The 21227-nt window shown below is 52.9% G+C and overlaps 10 protein-coding genes across 10 annotated transcripts; 4 read left to right on the top strand and 6 right to left on the bottom strand.

Moving 5' to 3' along the window:
* Positions 1-977: 977 nt before the first annotated feature.
* Positions 978-1295, bottom strand: J4E87_003462 (uncharacterized protein; the record flags this gene model as incomplete). Its single annotated transcript, XM_049375089.1, has 1 exon — positions 978-1295. The coding sequence occupies one exon, from the start codon at positions 1293-1295 to the stop codon at positions 978-980; it is 318 nt and encodes a 105-aa protein (XP_049235011.1).
* A 1059-nt stretch (positions 1296-2354) lies between these two features.
* Positions 2355-2879, bottom strand: J4E87_003463 (uncharacterized protein; the record flags this gene model as incomplete). Its single annotated transcript, XM_049375090.1, has 2 exons — positions 2355-2818; positions 2873-2879. The coding sequence occupies 2 exons, from the start codon at positions 2877-2879 to the stop codon at positions 2355-2357; spliced, it is 471 nt and encodes a 156-aa protein (XP_049235012.1).
* A 705-nt stretch (positions 2880-3584) lies between these two features.
* J4E87_003464 (uncharacterized protein) lies at positions 3585-4930 on the top strand (the record flags this gene model as incomplete). Its single annotated transcript, XM_049375091.1, has 2 exons — positions 3585-3827; positions 3899-4930. 2 exons carry the CDS (start codon positions 3585-3587, stop codon positions 4928-4930), a joined length of 1275 nt encoding a protein of 424 aa, XP_049235013.1.
* Positions 4931-5534: 604 nt separating this feature from the next.
* Positions 5535-6604, top strand: J4E87_003465 (uncharacterized protein; the record flags this gene model as incomplete). The annotated part of the gene is made up of 2 exons (XM_049375092.1): positions 5535-5568; positions 5682-6604. 2 exons carry the CDS (start codon positions 5535-5537, stop codon positions 6602-6604), a joined length of 957 nt encoding a protein of 318 aa, XP_049235014.1.
* Positions 6605-6754: 150 nt separating this feature from the next.
* J4E87_003466 (uncharacterized protein) lies at positions 6755-7815 on the bottom strand (the record flags this gene model as incomplete). The annotated part of the gene is made up of 2 exons (XM_049375093.1): positions 6755-7524; positions 7581-7815. 2 exons carry the CDS (start codon positions 7813-7815, stop codon positions 6755-6757), a joined length of 1005 nt encoding a protein of 334 aa, XP_049235015.1.
* Positions 7816-9406: 1591 nt separating this feature from the next.
* Positions 9407-11447, bottom strand: J4E87_003467 (uncharacterized protein; the record flags this gene model as incomplete). Its single annotated transcript, XM_049375094.1, has 4 exons — positions 9407-10541; positions 10633-10922; positions 10970-11172; positions 11222-11447. 4 exons carry the CDS (start codon positions 11445-11447, stop codon positions 9407-9409), a joined length of 1854 nt encoding a protein of 617 aa, XP_049235016.1.
* Positions 11448-11837: 390 nt separating this feature from the next.
* J4E87_003468 (uncharacterized protein) lies at positions 11838-12544 on the bottom strand (the record flags this gene model as incomplete). The annotated part of the gene is made up of 3 exons (XM_049375095.1): positions 11838-11862; positions 11911-12410; positions 12506-12544. 3 exons carry the CDS (start codon positions 12542-12544, stop codon positions 11838-11840), a joined length of 564 nt encoding a protein of 187 aa, XP_049235017.1.
* A 1075-nt stretch (positions 12545-13619) lies between these two features.
* J4E87_003469 (uncharacterized protein) lies at positions 13620-15246 on the top strand (the record flags this gene model as incomplete). The annotated part of the gene is made up of 2 exons (XM_049375096.1): positions 13620-13670; positions 13720-15246. The coding sequence occupies 2 exons, from the start codon at positions 13620-13622 to the stop codon at positions 15244-15246; spliced, it is 1578 nt and encodes a 525-aa protein (XP_049235018.1).
* Positions 15247-15852: 606 nt separating this feature from the next.
* On the top strand, positions 15853-16612 carry J4E87_003470 (uncharacterized protein; the record flags this gene model as incomplete). Its single annotated transcript, XM_049375097.1, has 2 exons — positions 15853-15861; positions 15938-16612. The coding sequence occupies 2 exons, from the start codon at positions 15853-15855 to the stop codon at positions 16610-16612; spliced, it is 684 nt and encodes a 227-aa protein (XP_049235019.1).
* A 348-nt stretch (positions 16613-16960) lies between these two features.
* Positions 16961-18722, bottom strand: J4E87_003471 (uncharacterized protein; the record flags this gene model as incomplete). The annotated part of the gene is made up of 4 exons (XM_049375098.1): positions 16961-17632; positions 17688-17926; positions 17974-18317; positions 18385-18722. The coding sequence occupies 4 exons, from the start codon at positions 18720-18722 to the stop codon at positions 16961-16963; spliced, it is 1593 nt and encodes a 530-aa protein (XP_049235020.1).
* Positions 18723-21227: the final 2505 nt, after the last annotated feature.

Below are 21227 nucleotides of genomic sequence, written 5' to 3' on the forward strand. Positions count from 1 at the left end.
GACAATAGAGGTGCTGCACGCCCTGGAAAAGCTTGCAATTGCTTGAGCTGGTTGCTACGTAGCCATTGAACAATAGTATCCCCTTACTGGGTCTCAATAAAGGGTCGTCGTCGAGTACAGGTCACCGTCGCTCTCGTCTTGGCGCGGGAGCTGGGGCCTCAGGGCGCCGACTATATAAACAAGCGATTTTGGGGATCCCTCTTCTGCTCTTTGGCAACCACATCACTCTGCCCAGTTACAGAATTGTTTACAATTCTGAAAAGTCTCTTCCCTCCTCCCTCAACAACAACAACACCAACACCAACAAGACCTTTCGGCAACCCCCCACCATCCTACATCACCAAGTCCGGAACATCACCGGCAAATACGTCACCATGTGGCGTTGCTTTGCACAAGTTGGGCCTGAGGCCGATGGAGAGGAAGTCCCTCCCCCCGCCAACGCCGGTTTCGCCCTCGAGGGACGGCGGATCCCGCCTTGGATCGAGCCACCGGCGCCGCCTCGCCCAGCAGGTGGCTTCCCTCCTCCTCCGCCGCCGCCTCCGCCACCGCCTCCCCCGCCCCCTCCACCCCCTCGGGTCTTTACCCAGTGGGAGTTGCACGGGATCCGGGGCATGGCGCTCCACAACTTCTTCGCCTCCCTCTCGCTGGCCGACCAGTACCGCTGGCGAGCCCTCCAACACAACTGAGGACGACGTGGCGGTGGACGACGACGACGACGACATGACGGGTGCGGTGTGGCCTCCTGGGTGGGCTTTTGGGTTGGGTTTGGGGAGTTTGGGCTGGGGTTGTAGCCTCCTGGGTGTCTTTTCGGCGCGCTCTGGTCGCGTATATAGTTGAATGGAGTCTCCTCGCTGCCTGCTTGTTTGCCGGTAGCGTCTTCCCCCTCACACTGTATTCTGCAAACATGTTCTGTGATGTCTGTATTTGCTGTGATATATCTCTACTCAAAACGACTATGTCCATTTTATCCCTTTCACTCAAGCACCCCCCTCCCTCTTAGCATACTCATCCTGCATCCTCTCCTCATATTCCCTCTCCTTGACCTTAGCGTCCTCCTCTTCCGTCACATCCTGAATCCGCTTCGCATCTGCATGTCTGTGATCTTCCAACTGTCTTCCTGAAGCATCTGTTTCGAATCGCTCAACGCGCGGCGCTTCACCTGAAGCTTGATGTGTACGCTCGACACGGGTACCGCTGGGGTCTGTGAAGGTGTGTTCAGACTTTGAGGTTGTTTGGCCGTTGATGGTTGTGCTGGATGAGGAGGTGCTGAAGGATTGGAAGGTTGAGCTGGACATTGTGGGGGTGGTTGGTGGGTTGTGTACTTTGAATGGTTGATGGATATGTGGCGGTAGGTAGTTTGAAGTTGTTGGTGTAAGTGTTTGAGTTGTGAGGTTGTTGGGTTGTTAAACCTATTCATGGACCGAGGTCGTGTGTTACGCGTTGTGATCTCATGAGTGACGTCATAGGGTCCAGCAACTCGAAACGACAACCAACCACTTCACGACTCGACGCGACTGATCTGTCGCGTGCCCCTTTCGCATCAAGGAACGTCGCAAACAGTTCCGTCATCTCGACTAGCATAGGTATGTAGCTAAGCGTCTGAGCCACCGACTCTACAGGAAACCCAGGAACAACGCCGATGACTACACGAGCGACGCCGGTACAGACCGCAATCGTGAAAGACAGCAGGGTCGAGAACGCAAGATACGGAGACGGAGGAGTGGCTGAGATCTAATGCCACGCAGAAGTCGTAACGCACTTTGCAGGTTGTGTGGAAAGATCTCAGGCTACTCGATTGATGCGACAAAATACCAACTCACATCAGATATTGACACACGAGACATTGGCCTTTCTTCAATCTCCAACCCCCAGCCTTCAGATTTTGCCATAGTGACTCGACCACTTCGATCGTCCTCCTCGTTATATCAGGAAATAGTATCATGTGCCCGTCAATAAATCTCGAGGGGTCGCGGTACTCTACGAAACGGTATCAAAGGTTTCGTTGATGCTGGTTCGGGGTCGAATTTCACGAGATCGCCATCGATTCCATGCAACCTCTCTTCTTCTTTGTCAGTCTCTTCAAATCTGGGCGCACCAAATAGGTCGCAAGCTGCTTTCGAATTAAGCATGCGAACATTGAAGATGGTTGTGCGATGTGGCTGCCATCCGATAGATGGATAAGTGTCGAGTTTGAGCAGGCGAGAGCGTAGGTGTCCGCCGCGGTGATCCGGTACTACTGTGTAATTCTATGAATGACATTTAGCGTGATCTTCGTCGCGAAGAGACGTTAAGACGTACAGAAAGATTCTCGCAATCAGCAAATAACAAAGTGTCTACGATTAAGTCAGCTTGTGTTACATCACATGATCGCTCTTCATACCGTCGACCTGTTCCCCTTGACTGGTAAGTCTAGCCGAGATAACAGTACCGTCTTCGAATTGAAGCTCGTACTTCCTCGTGAAGTCCCTGACAGTCATGCTGGGTAACGTCACCACAGCTTGGCAAAGTTCTTCACCCTCAACACCCACATCGATTACTGTTAGTACGTTAGTGTTCGTAGATGGCGTTACCTCGAAGCGTATGGTCTGGGCGTCTTGCTGTGTATAATTGGCCGCATACCGTGGACGGCGAAACTGTGTTGTTAACGCATTGATGTTGGATTTGTATCCATTGAGGAAGGCCTGATCGGGCACGATGACATAATCTTGCTGGCCTTGTACTTGCGAGGTTTGGCCTGTCGCCACGTTCACATTGTCGACGTAGATACGGATCACGTACAGTCTGTCTGCGTCAAACTTGATCCACATGGCTTCACTCTCTGCAGTTGCCCCATGGTTAGCTCAGCGGGTAAAGTTGCTGATATATGACTCACGCTGCATATGTAGATAAAGCCCCCTACATTTCGCCTCATCAAACTGCTGCCGATTGCTATCTCTTTGCAGAAAATGCAGAGGAAATATACCGTCGTCAGGAAGCAGATCGGCCAGATTTCGGTTGGGATCGATAGATGTCCGGTGGAATTCAATCTCCAGGTGATCGTCGACTCTAATGATGTTCCCACTACGTCGCTCACAGGAAAGCTGCGCCATGATCGCGGTGGAAGAAGAAGGGAGTAGCAGAGAGGATATCATTGAGTAGACATATGTTCGACATGGTTTGATAGCAAATAGAAAGGAACCGCCGCGAAGAAGACAGCGCTTATAGCAACCACGCTTGATGTGAGCAGAAGATAGCAACTGCTGGACATAGAGGAAGGATTCGTTCTACAGAGGTGGGATGTCAATGGCTCGCTCGAGTAGGCTTCCTGTGGCAGGGCATAGTCGCGTTAGCAACAGACCTCAGTGGTATTAGTACACTCCATGGGACATGGGAACATAATGATGGCATCGGCGTCAACATCAATATCCTCCGGCGCTCCATGTCGGAGGTGGCAGAGAAGTTTGGCGGGGAACCAGCGTTCGTGCCTCATGATCGCCGGCTAATCGCGCGACACCCCTGCAAGGCTCCGCCACGCTACGCCCCTGACAGCGGCGCAGCGACGAGCGCCAGGCACCTGCCCTCAATCATTCCACCACCAGCCCACCATGCTGCTGTCCGGTATCGCGCTGCTGGCCGGCCTTCTGTCCTCGGCCTATGCGGCAGATATTCCCGAAGTACTCGACTGCGACCTAGATGGAAGAGGAAAAGTGCCTGAAGGGTGCGAGGCGCCCATTGCACCGGTCGCAGCCGTGGTACCCGGATCGTCCTACATCGCGAAGATAGAATGCAAGGACTGCCCTTATGAGGACCCTGAAGATCACGAGGTCATAACTGGTGATAATGTGCTTGTATGTATAAGTGTCCAGCCTAAGTCCAGCATGTGCCTAAAGAGCGGTGCTAACCAGCCTGAGCGCTATAGCTTCTCAACGTAACCCTCACGCACGATAATCGCACAGTCCTCCTCAACGATCGCCCGCTATATCCCTTACCGACCATACCCACACCCTCCACCTTCCTCGTTACACGATACCGCTCAAACCTCTCCCACGCGGAACTGTACTGGGGCCTAAACTCCGAAGACCCGTATTGTCGAGAAAGCTGGAGTGACAGAGGACGATGGTGCCACGAAGTGCCTTTGACACATGCCCCGCGAATGTATATCGATTATTTATACATCACAAACCCGAGCGATAATCAAGAAGGCGATGCCGCGGATGCGGAATACTGGAGCGTTGCGCTGGACGTGATTGGAAAGTCGCGGTACCCTGACGACCCTCTTTGGAAGTTCAACAATCCGGAGCAGAAGATGCTGTGGATGCGCGTCAAAGGAACACCTCTGAAAAGAGGAGACAAAGGAGGACCAGCCAAGGTCGCCGACCCGTTCGGTCAATCTACTACGGACGACCAGATCTACGAGTACCAAATCGTCGATGTGCGCCTAGTAGCTCGAGCCTACACCTTTCCCCTCAAGAAGTCTTTGACGATTTGGGGCACGATAGGTCACTTCCTTGGCAGCGACGTCTGGGAACTAGAGGGGAGTCGCTTCCTCTACCGCAAAGAAGAATGGGGATACTTCGGCAAGAAAGGAACGCTTCGCGACATGTTTGGCGAATTCGTTCACTGGGAATGGTGGGGCTTGTTCTGGGTCATTTTCAGCAGCGTCGTTGGCGGCCTATTTACCATCTTTCTCTTATGGAAGATGTATTGGTGGATCGTTGCGCAGCGCGAGCTCATGAAGTGGGACGGCATGGAGGATGTCTGGGAGAATATGAGGAGGGATAGGGTGGCTGAAGAGGAGGGCGCACTGCTAAATGCTCACGGCGCGTACCGCGATGATCCGGATGAAGGCAGCTCCTCGAGACCACCAGCATATGAAGATGCATTGAAGCCGCTGCCGAGTAAACCTCTGCCCGAGAAGCCTTTACCGGCGGTACCGTTGATCGATGCTTGAGCATTTCGATGTTTCGCTGCCATGTATTTGACATTTACTTACGGATATCCATCTATTCACCATTCACGGTCTTTGTCACTTCTCCTGTTTTTCCAAACTTATCTACATTCTCATTCTCAAACCTGGAGGGCCAATCTATCGTCTCGCAGTACTTCACAAAGGCGTTTCCATTCGCCGCACTGTGCATTTTGAAGTCAACTAAGATCAACAGTCAACGTTTACCAAGCAACACAATACGTTGGGTCGTGCAGCATCGCGCTCTGGTGGCAGCTCGCATGAGATCGCATCAACATTGGTAGAGAGCGCTCAGCCCAGTCACAACTTCTCATGCAATCGGTATGCGTCGAGCATCACAAAAAATACTCAAACATCAATGATATCGCGATAGCCGAGATCGTAGCTCCAGAACTTGAGGTTTTGTGACACGAGTCAGAACCATGCCGTCATCCGCCGAAGACAGGCCTTCGCAGCGAAAATTGCGGGGGCTCAGAGCGGAGCGATAGATAGCGGCCGTTGGAGATACAAAAGCAGGGAGCATGTAATCCGTAGCGCTTACAGTTGAATCCTTCGACATCAAAAGAGCGAGACAGAATCACGTGCAATCATGGTCAAGATCGCAGTCGCAGGCGGCACCGGAAGTATGCTTCCTCTCCATCTACATATGCTTACCCCGCCTCTATTGAGACACCAGATGGCACTCCTCCGTTGCTAGAAACATGAACATACCGTACCTTACTAACGCTGTCCAAAGACGTCGCAACCAACCTGCTCAAATCCACAATCGCCTCCGGCAAGCACGACATCACCATCTTCACGCGGTCCGCCCCAACTAAACCGCATCCATCCCGCAAAGTGTCCTACAAGCAAGTCGACTACACCGACCTAAATGGCCTCACCACAGCTCTCCAGGGCTTCCACACCCTCATATCCTTCTTCGTCGTCCACCTCGATACCGACAACGTCGCCCAGAAGAATCTAATCCACGCCGCCATCTCCGCAGGCGTCTCCCGCTTCGCACCCAGCGAATGGGGCATCGCAAACCACGCCGGCGTCCCCAGCTACGACAACAAGGACTACATCCGGAAGTACCTCGAAGATCTAGACGCCAAGGGTGAACTGGGAAACATGCAATACTGCCTCTTCCAACCCTCCATCTTCATGGACTACTTCGCGCATCCATACCCGCTCGAACGCGATCTTTACACCTGGCCTTTCTTCCTCGACTTCGAGAACCGGCGTGCCATGGTACTAGATGACGGAAACCAACCCATCGTCATCACCGCCATCCAAGACGACTGCGAGATCCTCGCTCGCGCCCTCGACGACACGCGCCCGTGGCCGAAGATCGGTGGTATCAGGGGATGCCGTACTTCCATCAACGAACTGCTTGCTCTGGGCAAGAAGATCAGAGGCGGAGACTGGCTCGTCGAGTATGTCAAGAGTGAGGATCTAGCCAAGGGGGACTTGAAAGCGAGTTGGTTGCCGTTGATCAGCCATCCTACTGTTACGGATGAAGTGAGGGAGGGTTTCAGCAAGCAGTTTGTTATCATGTTCTTTGAGGCGATTAGGAGGGGGGCTTGGGATGTTAGTGATGAGTTTAATCAGCGGTTCCCCGAGTACAAGTTTATGAGTGCGGAGGAGTATTTGGGTAGGGCTTGGGAGGGGCAGCCTTAGATGGGGGCTGTTGGATACAAGATGGTGTGTATCAGGGTGAGCAGGAATGGTAGCGAATGAAGGCTTCTTTGTATAAATATTTACAAGAAGAAAAGAGCAAAGTATATACAACCAACCTCCGACTCAACTCACCCCACGAGCCCTACCCATCTACAAGAAGTAACTCTTAATCTTGGGCAAAATCCCCGTCCAAGCAACTCCCGTCGTAGGCTCCATGTTATAAATATAATCCGCCCACCACGGCCCAGCCGCCCACCAAATCCCTCCCAGCCAAACATCGCTATTCTCACCCATATACTTCAGCCCGTCCTGCAACGCCGAAATACACTGCGCGTTGTTCCCGCCCGCAAACTCACCAATAACACCCTGCTTCTTATTATCCTTAAGCCACTTAGTCGCAGCCTGGAGTCTCTCTTTGAAAATCGTTGCGCTGACACACGTGGCCGAAGTACCAGAGCCGTCAGTATCGAGATACTGGTGCATTTGGTACACGAGTTTATTCTCTGGATCCTTCAGGTTAACCATGCTGGCGCCATTGCCGGAGGAAATCCATGTCCACGCGCCGGTCCAGCTGTTGCCCTCGGGGGTGATGTATTGTTTTGTGGCGCCGGCTGCGCGGACGCCGTCGATGGCGGCTTGGTTTAGGTCGAAGACGAGCTGTTGGTCCATGTCGTGGTATTCGTTGTTTGTGTCGAAGACGACGAGGTCGTTGTCTTTGTATTCGGCGGCCACGTTGGTCCACCAGGTTTTGAAGGCGGCGGTGTCGGTGATGATGTTCCCAAGGAAGCGCCCGTAATTATGGGGTTGGATCATGGCATACGAGCCTTTGGAGGTTATGTGGTTTATTTGCTCCGTGAGGTTGCCAAGGTAGAGGGGGTCGAAGGCGCCGGTGAGGGAGTTGGGGGTTAGGCGCTCCATCACTGGGTAATGTTAGGTCGGGGTTTTGAGGATTCTGGGTTACGGAGGTATGACTTACGGAAGTTCAAACGGAACATGTTCATTCCCTCGTCCATGAACTTGTCGATGGTGTTGAGATCGTACCAGGTGTATTCTTTTCCGTAGACACCTGTGAAGTTCTTCTCGCCAAATTCGGCACCAGACTCGTTGATTCCGAACCACTTCATCTTGCGGGAAGTTTGGCGTTTTTCAGCAGGAGCCGCGAAAGCGGTGCTGGCCAGAGCGGCCGCCGCCAAAAGAGTCTTGAATAGCATGGTGTAGAGATGCGAAGGATACTTCCACAGTCCTATGTTTCACCTGCTGGGCAAACATTACTCTTATACCGCGAATAGTTCGCATGCCAATGATTCAATGCCCCACAAATGGACGGGCTCTGCCTTCCGTTTCTTCCATGGCAATGAGTGGGCCTTCATCTGATGCCAATATGAAAGTGATGGATGTGGCATCATAGTTCTGAAGCTTTGAAGCCGCGGTGCCTGATAGATTGCTTGGCCATATTAAGGGAAGCTTCAATGACCGGGATCGTGGGTCATGCGCGGTGGCTTTGCGGGGACGCAGGGGTTACGATTCGTGGGGAGGTTACAACGGCCTGTCGGCAAAGAAAAACGCTAAGATGAAACCATCGCGCCGTCTGTCGAAGTTCTGCAACAGGGAGGATAAGTAATCAGGTGCGTATGTGACACAATAAGCTGCGCATGATACTCCGCCAATGAATGTCATCGAAAACCGGCATTGGCCCTTGCATGCCGAGGAAGCTTCGTTGCATAGTCCTCGCATATTAAACCTCCTTGATCCTTACCGCATTCGTCTTAGCTTCCCATCTGCCGGCTGTCTACCCACATGTGAGTCGAATCGACAGACTCCGTGTTCAGAGAGGGAAGGCGTGGGCGTGCTAAGCATCATGGGGCAAACTCTTGATTGAACGCGATGCGTGACAGCAAATCCGCTCACTGCGATGGCTTTTGATCGTCGCATCGAACGGTCTGCGGAACGCGGTGCGCATCTCCGTTTTGCATGCTGCAGTCGTAGTCATAAAGGGGTGTTCAACAGTTGAGCATATAGACGAGGTTGACGCTGATCGTACCTAAAATTTTGTCTTGCAGGAGTAGCTCACAGATAAAAATCGCTGATAGCAGAACTGGAAATCTAATCATTTCTTTGTCCGGTCATACACACGCCGAATCGCCATGCGACAATGGCCATTCATGAAGCCAAGTGCTCTAATTGACTATTCGGTAGGAAAAGAAACGCATAGGTTGCCTTTACCGTCTAACATTGCGCCGACCAGCGCTGGGGAAGACAGTCCTCAAAGGCGCAGCATAATTGTTCCCAGCAACACTACTGAAAGCATTACGGCTACTCCTGACGCCCGCTCGCTGCAGGTTCTCCCATTGAGGTTGGACCCGGGCAGGTAGACGGCTTGGAACAATGGAAGGCATGATAGAGGGCACCTGACCGATGCGGGAACGACTTGGGCGATATGCGGGCGGTACATCGACCACTGCTTGGGAATAATTGAGCGCGTCTCTATTGTAAAGTTCTCGGTTTTGGGAAGAGCCATAGGCACTGTCGCTGGTATACGGTGAGCGTCCCTCTTCCGGGCGTATGATGAAGCCACGTGAATTAAGATGACGTCTTTGATGCTGATGTGAGTATGGCGTTGGTGCTAGCTCTACCAATCTACGGCGGTGGTCCACCTCAATAGGCTCGTTCCTAGAATCGACGGGCGAATCGAAGAATGAGAGGCCGTTTAGACTGCGAGCCTCAACCCAGCCGGCCTGAGGTTGGTTCGTCCTTGACCTTCGTGACCGATAATCGCCGGAATGATCGGAACTATCCTGAAGTTCAGCGGCCGGGCGATGGATGGACTCGGGCCTGATTATGACCGGTTCGGAAATAGGGACTTACTACACTCTCGATCTGATGGCCGGGATTTTGTTGGCGCCTCGGTGCTGGCGTAGTGGGGCCAAGATCCGGCATGCCGTGAGCTCTGTTTGTGCATTCGTTAGTCTGGTGGTCGCTAGAAGGATATTGACGCGCATCGACAGAGGCAGGAGATCTGTGGGGTGACTGGTGCATGAACGGATGTCCAAGATCCAAAGGCCTCCGGTAATCAGCTCGTTCGGCGTGGTGCTCATGTCGATAAGCAGGTAGTACTTGCCTATTCCTGCCATCGTTACGATAGTCCGTGCTAGTCTGCTCGCGAGGATCTTTCAGACCGAGCTCCATCCCATTGTCGCGCGACAAACCATCCATAAGACGAATGTATGAAGGCTCAGTAGGCAAATGAACCGGACGATGGCCACTGCTTTGCTTGTCCATCTTGACTGGAGACGATGCTCGGAATGTGAAGTCTGGCCGGTTGTCTTTGAGGCCTACACTAGCAAGTAGCTGCGATCCTCGAACGTCAGAGGCTTGATGGGGCTGTTCTACGGGCAGCGCTCCCGACATGTACGGTGTCTCGTCGCGGAAGTCATCGCGTCCCGGGTGACGACTGACTTCAACATCTTGCCAGTGTCCGTTATCATACATTTGCACGTCTGCATCGTCCTCGAAGGATCCATCTGCTGCGGACCTGGAGCGGTCACTGGAGAACTTCTTTCGCAGGCTCGGAAACATCTTGCGCATGGATTGCATCCTGGACATCGGCTTTGGCGGAGGTGGCATGGCATCTCGGCTCGAAGGATGGCCGGCTTGGGTGTTGGTGGGAAGGGGTGAATCGAGGCGTTGCCGCTTCATGGGTCGCGGGACAAAGGACCCTGAAGATGCTGTTCCCAACCGCCCAGTTGTATGAGCCGATCTACCGGCGGTATGGCTTGAGGCAGTCGTTCGCAGCTTGCCGTCCGATCGGCCGCTGCGCTCAGGCGAAGCTTCGTCGCTATCGAATGCGTGAGGGTCAATGCCTTTGAAGTTAGGTACAGGTTCTAGTGCCATTGCAAAGCCGAGTTGGGCAAGTCGCTTCTGCATCCTCTCGTTTTGACTGGAGCGGTTAGCAAATGCCTCGTAGCATGGCGTATTCGGCCTACTCGACTAGCATAGGCACAAGCTTCAAGTAATGGCGAATTGCTGACTTGTTTGCCAGGAATGTTGCGAGGTCCTTTGGGTTGACATCGCGAAAATGCGCAACCTCTTCATCGAGACCCTGGAGTCGCTGAACCTCGGCTCTCATGGCTTGAAACTGATCCTTCTGCAGTCGTAGTCGCTCGTTCTCTTGCTGGAGTGTAACGACTTTCGCGTGTTCCTTGGAGGCAAGATCCTGCGCACTAGCCAGTTTCTTCTCCACATTGGTTAAGGCGTCTTGAAGGGGCTTGCGGGTCGCATAGGTGTTCTGGCAGTATCGAATAAGCGCAATATACTGGAACTGATTATCGTTAGCTGGTGTCATGACCTGTGGGTGGCATGACGTACGCGCAATGCCTCCATCTCTTTTCCGCTACCATCGAGGCGGATGGGAGGTGCGGTGAACCATGCGAGCGGAATGTTAGGATCGTATTCATCTTTCTTGAAGCCGCGTATCGAGAAGAGATCGCGCGGCTCACTGTCGCCTTTCTCTTTGATACAGACGGGACAGGGTGATTGGGGTCGCTGTCCGGCTGTATGGAAAGGCGGTCCTGTCGTGGCTGTCAGCAGCTGCCTAATGTGCGGTCGCGCTTCACTTACCGCCGCCCTCCAAATGACTGCTGCAGAAGACATGACAGCAACTGGCGAGGAACAGGCGCGTCACAAGGCGCTCTTTCGGGTTGATACCATCTGACAGGCCACGAACTGTCTCGTTGTGGCCTTCGTAGACATCCGCGAAGGAGGCGCAACACACCGAGCAGGCGTAGATGAAGTTGAGGGGATCAGCGCCCAGCTCTGTTGGTCCCTTCTCCGACACAGCGCTCATGACTGCGGTTGCGACGATGTGGAAAGAGGACAGGAGCGACGCGGGGGTGGATGGTGGGGGCAGTTGAGATATGGAAGTGACGGCGAGGCAGTCGCTGTCAACAGCGCCAAGACATCAACACACGTCGTGCTTTCCTTTCTCGACGCGGTGACGGACGATAAGGAACAACAGAGGATGCGAGGTGAAGAATCGACACAAACGCACGGTGAGACACAAGAGACATGGATCAGACATTCGGACACGTGCGCTCCACCTACAACACTCCCACGCGCTCATGACAAGGGGTGTCATGAAAGTTCACTGATGGCTACACGGAAAGCATGGAAGAAATGTCTCCATATATACAGAAAACGGATCATCTTTCTCTACCTACCCAGTTCATCTTGTACTCTAAGCAAACGTCCGGCATGGGTATCTGTATCGCATTAGTGTCGCTCCTGCAAGATCAGATGAGAAGACCTACGCTGTGCCATATGACTGCTCGTTCTCCAGCTCGTATCGCTTGTGTCCGCCAGCAAGGGTGTTGTGCAGCCCGCTTGGTAGCGGAGGCATACCACCAGGTCCCAGCACATCCTTTGCAAGTCCAGTGTTCTTCTCAAACGCGACCGCCAGTCCCTTGGCGCCTTCCTCTTTCGCCGCGACCAGCGACTTTGTGCCTGCCTCGCCAATCAGCTCCTGCTTGGGTGCTGCCGCGCTTCCAACTTCGAGCAGCGCAACCGCGTCGGACTGGGTGACTGTCGAGAGCCTGGGGTATCGTCGTCGCACGTCGCGCTTCCAGTATGGGTTCTCGGCGATATCAGCGGCAGGGAGAGTGACAGGGTCGTCGTAAGAGTTGGGGTCGAGACCGCCTGGGGGTGGGTTGCGGAATTGCGGGTTCATGGGGATACCCGTGGAGCGCTTGGGGTCGAGCGCGAAGAGCCTGTTAATCGCGGCATAGATTCCGGTGGGCTGGACGGTGTATTTCTACAGGTCTACAGTCAGTACCCGTGTTCGCAATGGTTAATGGCTGAAGAGGGGCGGCGAGGTAAAGGCATTCGAGATCGGTTCGGGCTGCGTACCGAAAAGACAGTAGTCTTCACATTCTTAGCGACAGACATCTTGAGGGATTGGCCTTCCAGACAGACTGCAAGGGTGTCAATGGGTCAATGGGCCGGTGCCGTGCTGTTGCGCGTTTGGGTCGACTATCGTGACGCTTGGTGATGTTCGCGAAGCTCGATGGATGCCAAGACGGCACTACCCGCTTTGATACTCGCGCCATTTCATTCGTCAGGTCTGTCGCAAACATCAAGAACCGCGACTACACTCGCGATCTTTCGCCTTCGCTCTGATCTCAATTATACACCAGCCTGCAGTCATTGCCTCCAGCCGAACGCTCGTACCACGAGGTACTGGTGCTTCACGGTCAACGTGGCAGGCGATGAGAGCGTTAGCGATACATCTCGATTACCCGCCTCTGAATGCTGAGTCTATAATCTTTGCCGGATCTGAGAAAGCATTCAGCTAGAAGCGTTGATAGTAGATGGCTTGCAGCTCCAGCTTATCACTGCCCAGGTGCTTTCTACCACCCCCTTAGCCGCAGTGAACTTATTGTGTGCTTGCTAGTCCAAGATGATTTGAACCAGCGTCTGTGCATGCACGTGCGTCGTTGACTATGCATGAGGCAAAATCGTTCCTACCCCACTGCCGTTGCAACCGTGATTGTTGCCAGGCTTACGCGCACGATATCCGCGCCCTTCCAATCCCGAAAAAGGTGGGATGGCACGGGTAGCCGCACTAGTGTCCTCGCTTGCTGTGATATCCGCTGCACGTGATTGCGACACGGCGTTCTGCATCGATATCCGACATTAGCCGTGACACGCCGCTACGTATACCCAAGACACCCGCTCGCCGATTCTGCGATGAGAAGGGCACGAGACTACTCCACAACGCTGTTAATCTTTGTCATCGCGATGGAGCTGGGATCAGGGAGGGTATTGCGGGAGCTGCGGATGGTGGTGGAGGGTGAATGAGTACTTATGTACCTTTATCTGCACAGGATCTTGTTGGTGAAACGATTTTGGTACTCTCCTTCGCGCACACGAATTGTACAACTGCACGCGTGTTTGTGGCAATGATCTTTGTTCGATACCAATAACACCACACCCATTCAACTCGCCTTGAGCTGTCGCAAATATGGCAATTCTATTCCTACTGGCCTCCATCTTCGGAGCGCTGGTTCTCTACGTACGTTGCTCCCCGTTCTCATGGCATTAAAAGCTAACACCATGCTCAGATCTTCGGAGTGATCGTTTACCGCCTGACATTCCATCCTCTTGCATCATACCCAGGCCCTTTTCTCGCAAAGATCACAGATATCTATCTGGCGTACTACGCCTACAAGGGCTCTCGACATCTCGCTTTCCACCGCGCGCACGAGCAATATGGACCGTACGTCCGTCTTGGGCCGAATCTACTTTCTGTCAACACCGCCACTGGTCTTAAGACCATCTATGGATTCCGATCAAACGTCAAGAAGGCGTCGTTCTACGAAGCGTTTCCCAGTACACCCAAAGCGGTCAGCGTCCATAGTTCTATCGACAAGATGCAGCATGCACGCAAGAGACGTGTAATGAGCCACGCTTTCAGCGACTCGGCCATCAAGAGTCTCGAGAAGTACATCCTGGCAAATGTACGTGTTGGCTGCGAACTGCTCGGACGCAAGAGCAACAACTGGTCCGCCGAGAAGAGTCTCGCTGATGAGAAGGATGGTGGCTGGAACGACGCTTGGAACGCCGCACATTGGTGCGAGTGGCTCGTTTTCGACATCATGGGTGATCTGGTATTTGGAAAGGCTTTTGGCATGTTGGAAAGCCCTACCAATCGCTTCGCAACTCAGCTGGTTGGCAACGCAGCACACCGACATCTCATCTGCGGAACGCACCTTACCATCCACAACTGGCACCTGGACAAGCTCTTCTTCCGCAAGATTGCAGGCCAGCGGGCGCAGTACATGCAGTACAGCAAGGGCCAGGCTATGGAGCGAACGAAGTTGGGCGTCGACGTTGATCGTAAAGATTTCTTCTACTACCTGCTCAACGCGAAGGACCCAGAAACCGGCAAGGGCTTCAGCATGGATGAGCTTTGGGGCGAATCAAACTTGCTGATCATCGCCGGTTCCGATACAACTTCAACGGCCATGGCTGGTGCCTTCTTCTACCTCGCACATAACCCCGCAGCGATGCAGAAAGTCTGCAAAGAGATCCGGGAAACATTCAATGATGTTGAGGAAATCGTAACCGGACCCAAGCTCAGCGGCTGCTCATTCCTACGCGCTTGCATCGACGAGACCATGCGCATGACACCCCCAGTCGCCGGTGCTCTTCCTCGAGAAGTCCTTGCCGGTGGTTTGGATATCGATGGTCGCCACATTCCTGCCGGCTGCGACGTGGGCGTCCCGATCTACGCCATTCACCACAACGCCGATTACTTCCCTCAACCGTTCGACTACATTCCTGAGCGATGGCTATCTGATCCATCCGCGAACCCGCTTCATAGCAGTCTCCAGGCAGCGCAGTCGGCGTACAACCCCTTCAGCATCGGTCCTCGTGGATGCATTGGCAAGGGTCTCGCGTATGTTGAGCTGTCGGTAACGATTGCCAGGGTACTTTATCTGTACGATCTGAGACTGGCGCCGGGCACGACATTGGGTGCTGGAAGCAAGGACTTGGAAGTCGGTAGGACAAGGGCGTCTGAATATCAGATCCAGGACGTCTTTGCGAGCAAGAAAGACGGGCCAGTCTTACAGTTTAGGGCTAGATGATCTCTAAGTAGCTTGATCCATGAACTATCTTGATAAATTTCCCTCAAGCGTTTGATAGAATATTTTTTGCTGTGCCAATATATCCAGTGGGCGAAAGCTTGGTCGAGCTATTCGTTGAAAAGGACTGAACGGTGTGGCGGTTGCAGTTTCGCTGCTTTCGTGACAGTGTTATCGATAAGCCAGGTCTTGGCAAGCCAAGGAACTTTCTCTGCTTAGCGCGATATTGGCTGGCGTCTTTTCGAGTCGACGCGATCATTCGCCATCATCGATTGCGGATGCACATACCATCACCTTCGGACTAACACAATTAATTATGGCTGTACCCAGGATACTCTCTCGTGGGCGCTGCCTCTTTGCTCGGACAACGCCTTCCGTACGCGTTGCTCAGTCAGCTGTTCCGTTGATCAGAACATCGATTACGAAGCGAGAGTTCGCTGCCAGCCAACTGAGGCGGGAGAATATCATCGAGACACCGTCGAGAGGACCAGAGATTGCACTCACTGATGCGCGCGCTCCGACATCAAGCCCATCATCAGGGGTTGCTTTCTTGGGTATACCAAAACGACTGACAAGAGGAGAGATGGAAGATCTACTACGATCAAAAGGATGCACCGTGTACGTCTTATAACATCCCTTTGGAGATTTCACAAACAGGGTTTCGAGCTAATGATCACCCAGCAAGAGATTGCAGATGCGTCTTGATCGCTACACTTTCCAGAACGACACCAGGTGTTTCGCGGAACTTGGAAGCGAAGCAGAGGCTGCCAAGGTCATTGCAGAGCTTAATGACGCAGAGCTACAGCGCAAGAAGCTTATCGTCAGGCCTCTCAAAGACGACTTCATTTGGGGCCCCGTGCAGGACAAGCGAGACCACAAGTACGCTACTCGCTACTTCTTTGACGAGGGCCCCGCCGCTGCACTCGAAGCTGTACACCCATTGCTCGAAGGTCGTCGCTTGATGGTTAGAGTTCAGACACCCGGTTGGACGTCCAATACCAGCATCGGCAAACAGAAACAGAACGCGCTGCGGATACTTGACGAGCAGTTCGCCAAACATGGTACCATCGAACGCATCAGTGACTTCGCGCCATTCTACGGCGATAAGAAAAAAGAACCGCGCATTCTTTGCTTCATCGATTTCGCAACCAAAGAGGGTGCAGACAAAGCGATCGAGAACATTCATGATACGGAAATCGAGGGTCGTTTGACGTGGCTGACGCGTTCTGAGACCAATCAATACAGGAGCCACCAAATTGGGAAGGTAGCCCCAGAGGCGCTCAAACAACTACAAGAACGTGGTGTGGCACCTAAAGACGAAGAGCTTCACGAGGACAAGTTTGTCAATCCGCTACCCAAGAAGGAGTAGGAAAAGCCACAATGGCGGAACGTGTGTGACATGGACTGAGATATTGCTATCAGCAACGTGTCGTAGACACAGGCATTTGACGGCCTTTGTACATTAGAGAGAATTTCAACATTATACAAAGACGATGACAAAGAGGGGCGGTCCGCAGATAGGCAGTGCGCACCAAATCAAAATTGCCCCGGATGGCTTGCACCTTATCTCGCACCCACCACAAGTCTTCCATTCTTCCGTTGTACCTGATGTTTTGGTACAGACGCTACGCGTTCGCAAACCCCTACACTCACAACGTGCAGGTAGCAAAGAAGTTTACGCAACACGCATGTGTTTGGGCGGGCGCTTGCCCTTATATTACCAGCTTATATTTTCCAGCTCTTTGGCGTCGCTTTCCTCCCAAGGAAACAATTGCTCTGAAGCCTTGATCAGCCGCTCATGTTCCTCCGATCGCGGTTTGATCGAACAACGGTATGGCACAGGGTGACTGATCGCTCCCGGCTCAAACTTCACCTCCGGCTCCACAACGCGACCATCTCCATCAACGAACTTGGTAATGTCAAACACCGCGAGAGTCTGGGCGATGGTGATGAAGAGCGCGTTATCCGCCACGTATCGGCCCGGGCAGATGCGGCGACCGTATCCGAAGATGAAGTTTCTAGGATCGGGCTCACTTTTATGAGTGGGTGTTTCGAGGAAACGCTCTGGTCTGAAGACCATCGGATCGGGATAGACTTCGGGGTCGTGCGTAAAATGCCAGTTGTTTGGTAGAAGGATAGAGCCTTTCGGAATGCGATAGCCGCGGCAGGTGTCTTCTTCGGTGCTGCAATGTGGAAGGCACATTGGTAAGACGAGGTGCCAGCGGTGGGTCTCTTTCATGGTGGCTTCGATATAAGGAAGCTTCTCTTTGTCTTTACTAACTGGTAGTCGGCTTCCGCTGATGACGCGGTCTAGCTCTTCTTGGGCCTTCTTTTGGACTTCGGGGAAGACAGTCATGGCAAGGAAGAAGGTCATGATGGAGGACACGGTCTATTGGTTGAGTCAGTAAAGCGATAGAGGCGTCGATATCTGCCCACAAGCTTACCGTATCAGCACCGCCGAGGTAGAGCGCCAACGCCGCCCATTTGTGAACGAACTCCATCTCAGCATCCGAACCGAGACCTTCGATGCACTGCGACAAGAAAGATGGCGAATGCCTTTGCTCTTTCATCTGCTTTTTCACGAACTCATACGGCTGGTTAGTGCATTGGCGAAGCTGCGCCTCCATTCGTCTCGCCGTGTCTTTGAACCCCGTGCCTGGCAGCCATGCTGGCAAGTACCGCACTAGCTGACGTCAAAAGCCATATGAATCATCAGGAAGCGATACTCACGGAACGGGAACATATCTACCGACCACTTCCCGGGAACTGTAGCATCGGCGAACTGCTCCATGGTTTTAGCAGCCATATCGACGAAAGGATCGTTGCCGCTGGCTACAGTGTTGTAGCCATATGTGATCTTCAGAATAACACTGCCTGCCTCTTTTCGTATATGGTCAAAGAGCTTGTCGGGCGACTCCAGTAAGTTGAGCAAGAAGTGCGCGGCTTCTGTCTCTTGCACTTTATCGAATACTGATACGGAAATGTTCGTGCTCGCGATCTTGGTAATATTCTTGCGTTGGATCTTCCATTCAGCGGAGTACGGAGTCATCGCAGTGGCATGCCGCCATCCTACCCTGTTCGCGTGGTCAACAAGTGGCCGATCATACAGTACCACGTAGCTATTGCGAGCCATTGACGTACATATCACCGCTGAAGGTTTGGCTAGGTCTCGAAGAATGAATCGCCGAGCGATCGCGCAACAGCTCAAACGCAATCTCAGGGTCGTTAATGATGATGAAGGTCTGCCCTAGCACTGTGACGGAACTGATGGGGCCGTAAACTTCCTTGTGCTGCAACCAATGGTGACACTCAAGCATGCCAGATTTGGGCATATCGTTGACATTTCCAAGAAGTGGGAGGCCCTTTGGGCCCGGGGGAAGAGGTAGAGCATTCTTTCTCCCTAGATGCCAACGGGTTGCGTAAATTATGGCAAATGTAGCGAACGCAATGCCAATCGTGGCGGATAGCACGATAGCCATGGTGATGAAAGTGATGAGGAAAAGCAATTGCCGGGATTGTAACATAATCGAGATACCTGTGCTGCCAAGCCAGATCCTTCGCCGTATTAGGATCTTGCTGCGTGATAACGGTTCGCTTAGAACGACTGCGCCGCATTGGTGCAGATACAAATTGCTCGGGAAACTTCTCCGCCAGTGAGATAAAGTGCAGTAATTCCCGCGGGATTTGGGCCGTGCCGAAAGGGTAAATCCGTCAAGTTATGAACGTCGATTTTGTTGGTTGCGGCACCGACCTGCCAGAAAAGGGCAAGCCCTGGAGCCTACCAGTGATCGTCTCCCATTGCGCGCGTATCTTCCACGGCATGGTAGTTTGATGGGGCGACTGAAACCACGCCCATAATCCTTCGGATCCTGCGAGCCGTCAAACGCTCAAGGAGGTAATCCCCTTAACGGATCGTCGCTGACCTGAGCTATAGATCATGCGTCATGTTGGACATATACCCCAAATGCTTCCTTCGTAGCAGATGTTGCGCCGCTACACATCTTTTCACTCGACCATCGTCGCGATGAAGATCTTCCGGTGCTTTGCAGCACTCGCCATCTTCGTGCTACCTATACTCGCGCAAGACGATTTCCTGCGAAAACTACCGACTTGTGCAGTTAGTTGATGATTGAGATTTCGTAGCATTGATGACTAAGAACCGCAGGTAAAGTGTTTCCAAGCTCTTGTACCCTCGAGCAGTTGCAAACCAGATGACTTCGGTTGTCTGTGTGCCGACACGGCCTTCCAGACAAAATTTGCGAATTGCAATGCTGCAAATTGCACTGTGCCCGCATCACTTAGTGCGACTAACCAAAGCTACGCAGCTTGTGGCATACCGATCAGGGATGAGAGCGAGACAATGATCGCTGTCACGGCCTCTATTGGCGCTCTTGCTGTACTAATGGTTGTCTTGCGACTGACAGACCGGTTCTTTTCAGCCAAAGCCAAGCTTGGCCTAGACGACCTACTCATCGGGCTATCTGGAGTAAGTCATGAACGTTGAGCGTGCGGGGTGCTAGAGCTGACGGAAGGTAGTTGGCCTCGTTGTTTCAGAACGTCCCTGTCATCGTCGGTAAATCACTCCCAACATTCCATTTAGAGATGCAACGGTCAACTGATGGGTCTCCTAGCGGGTCGTCTCGGATTCGGAAGAGACATGTGGGGGATATCGCCAGCGGCGATAACAAATAGCTTCAAGGTAAGCCTCGCCTTGAGCGCCCGTTCTGAAGCTAAATTCTGCTGCAGTGGTTGTACGTTACCTATTTCATGTACCAAATCGCAGAAGCCTTCTGTCAACTGTCCATCCTGGCCTTTTACCTGCGGATCGCAACCTCGCCAAAACTACGGACAACCACGTATATCCTGATGGGGATTGTTACCGGCTTCGGTATCGGCAATACAGGAGCCATGATGTTTCAATGCCAACCTATCTCATTCTTCTGGGACGGGTGGAAAGGCGAAACAAGTGGCCTATGCACCGTCGATGTTCGGCTATTTGGATTCATTCGCGGCGCCATTGAAATCATGCTCGACGTGGCAATCCTATCGCTACCATTGCCCATGTTAGCGAGACTCCAGATGTCCTGGAAGAAGAAGGTCCAGATTATCTCTATGTTCGCTGTGGGCTTCATCATCTTCATCGTCAGCTGCCTTCGCTTATGGGCTCTCGTCCGATTCGATCAGAGCTCAAATCCGACTTGTGAGTACTGCTCCTCCTGTTGGCTGCACAATGACTGACGGCGCAATCATAGACGACAACGTATCCGGTGTTTACTGGTGTGTAACCGAAGCCAACCTCTTTATCGTAGTCGCATGCATGCCTGCCATGCATGCGATATACCAGCATACAATTTCAAGGATATGCAGCATATCCTCAGGCTCCGGGAAGAGCAGCTACGTCTCTAGTGACGATCGCTATCGTATGCGGAGATCAGGACATCGACTGTCTATGGGTGGTATCTCGAAGGCTATCGATATCCAAGTCAAGCGCGAGGATTTCTCGGAGTCGGATGTCGAACTCGTGGGCCGGACAAACTATCAATGATGCTTTCGGTGGCGGAAGGGCGCGTGTGGGGTTGCGAGCGACGCATCGGGCGTGTAGCGAAGACTGGCGACATCTCTGTTCTCGTTGACATGTAGACAGCCTGACTAGTCGCCGAGAAGTTCGTTCTGGCAATGCTAAAGCTTCCGCGCTGCACATGTCTGCTGAGTTGTGGGATGGTAGAAGCTGCATTATCTAGAGGTAGCAGCCAATGACGTCATTACCTACCTGCGAAGCACCTAGCCTGTTCGGGCAGAGCATGAAGACTGAAGGGCAATACTTCCGTCCGTTTTCGTTCCTCTAATGGCGCCCACTTCGTGAACATAACAACTACGCTTCAATACAGTGACGACTGCATCATGGCGCTCAATCCCGAGTCGACTGGTCTGACGATTACAACAGGCGACCAGATGTAAGCTCGCATCTCCACCTTGAAGGCTAA

The sequence above is a fragment of the Alternaria ethzedia genome (genome assembly GCF_023757985.1).
Source record: "Alternaria ethzedia strain BMP 0044 chromosome Unknown scaffold_6, whole genome shotgun sequence".
Taxonomy (NCBI): Eukaryota; Fungi; Ascomycota; class Dothideomycetes; order Pleosporales; family Pleosporaceae; genus Alternaria; species Alternaria ethzedia.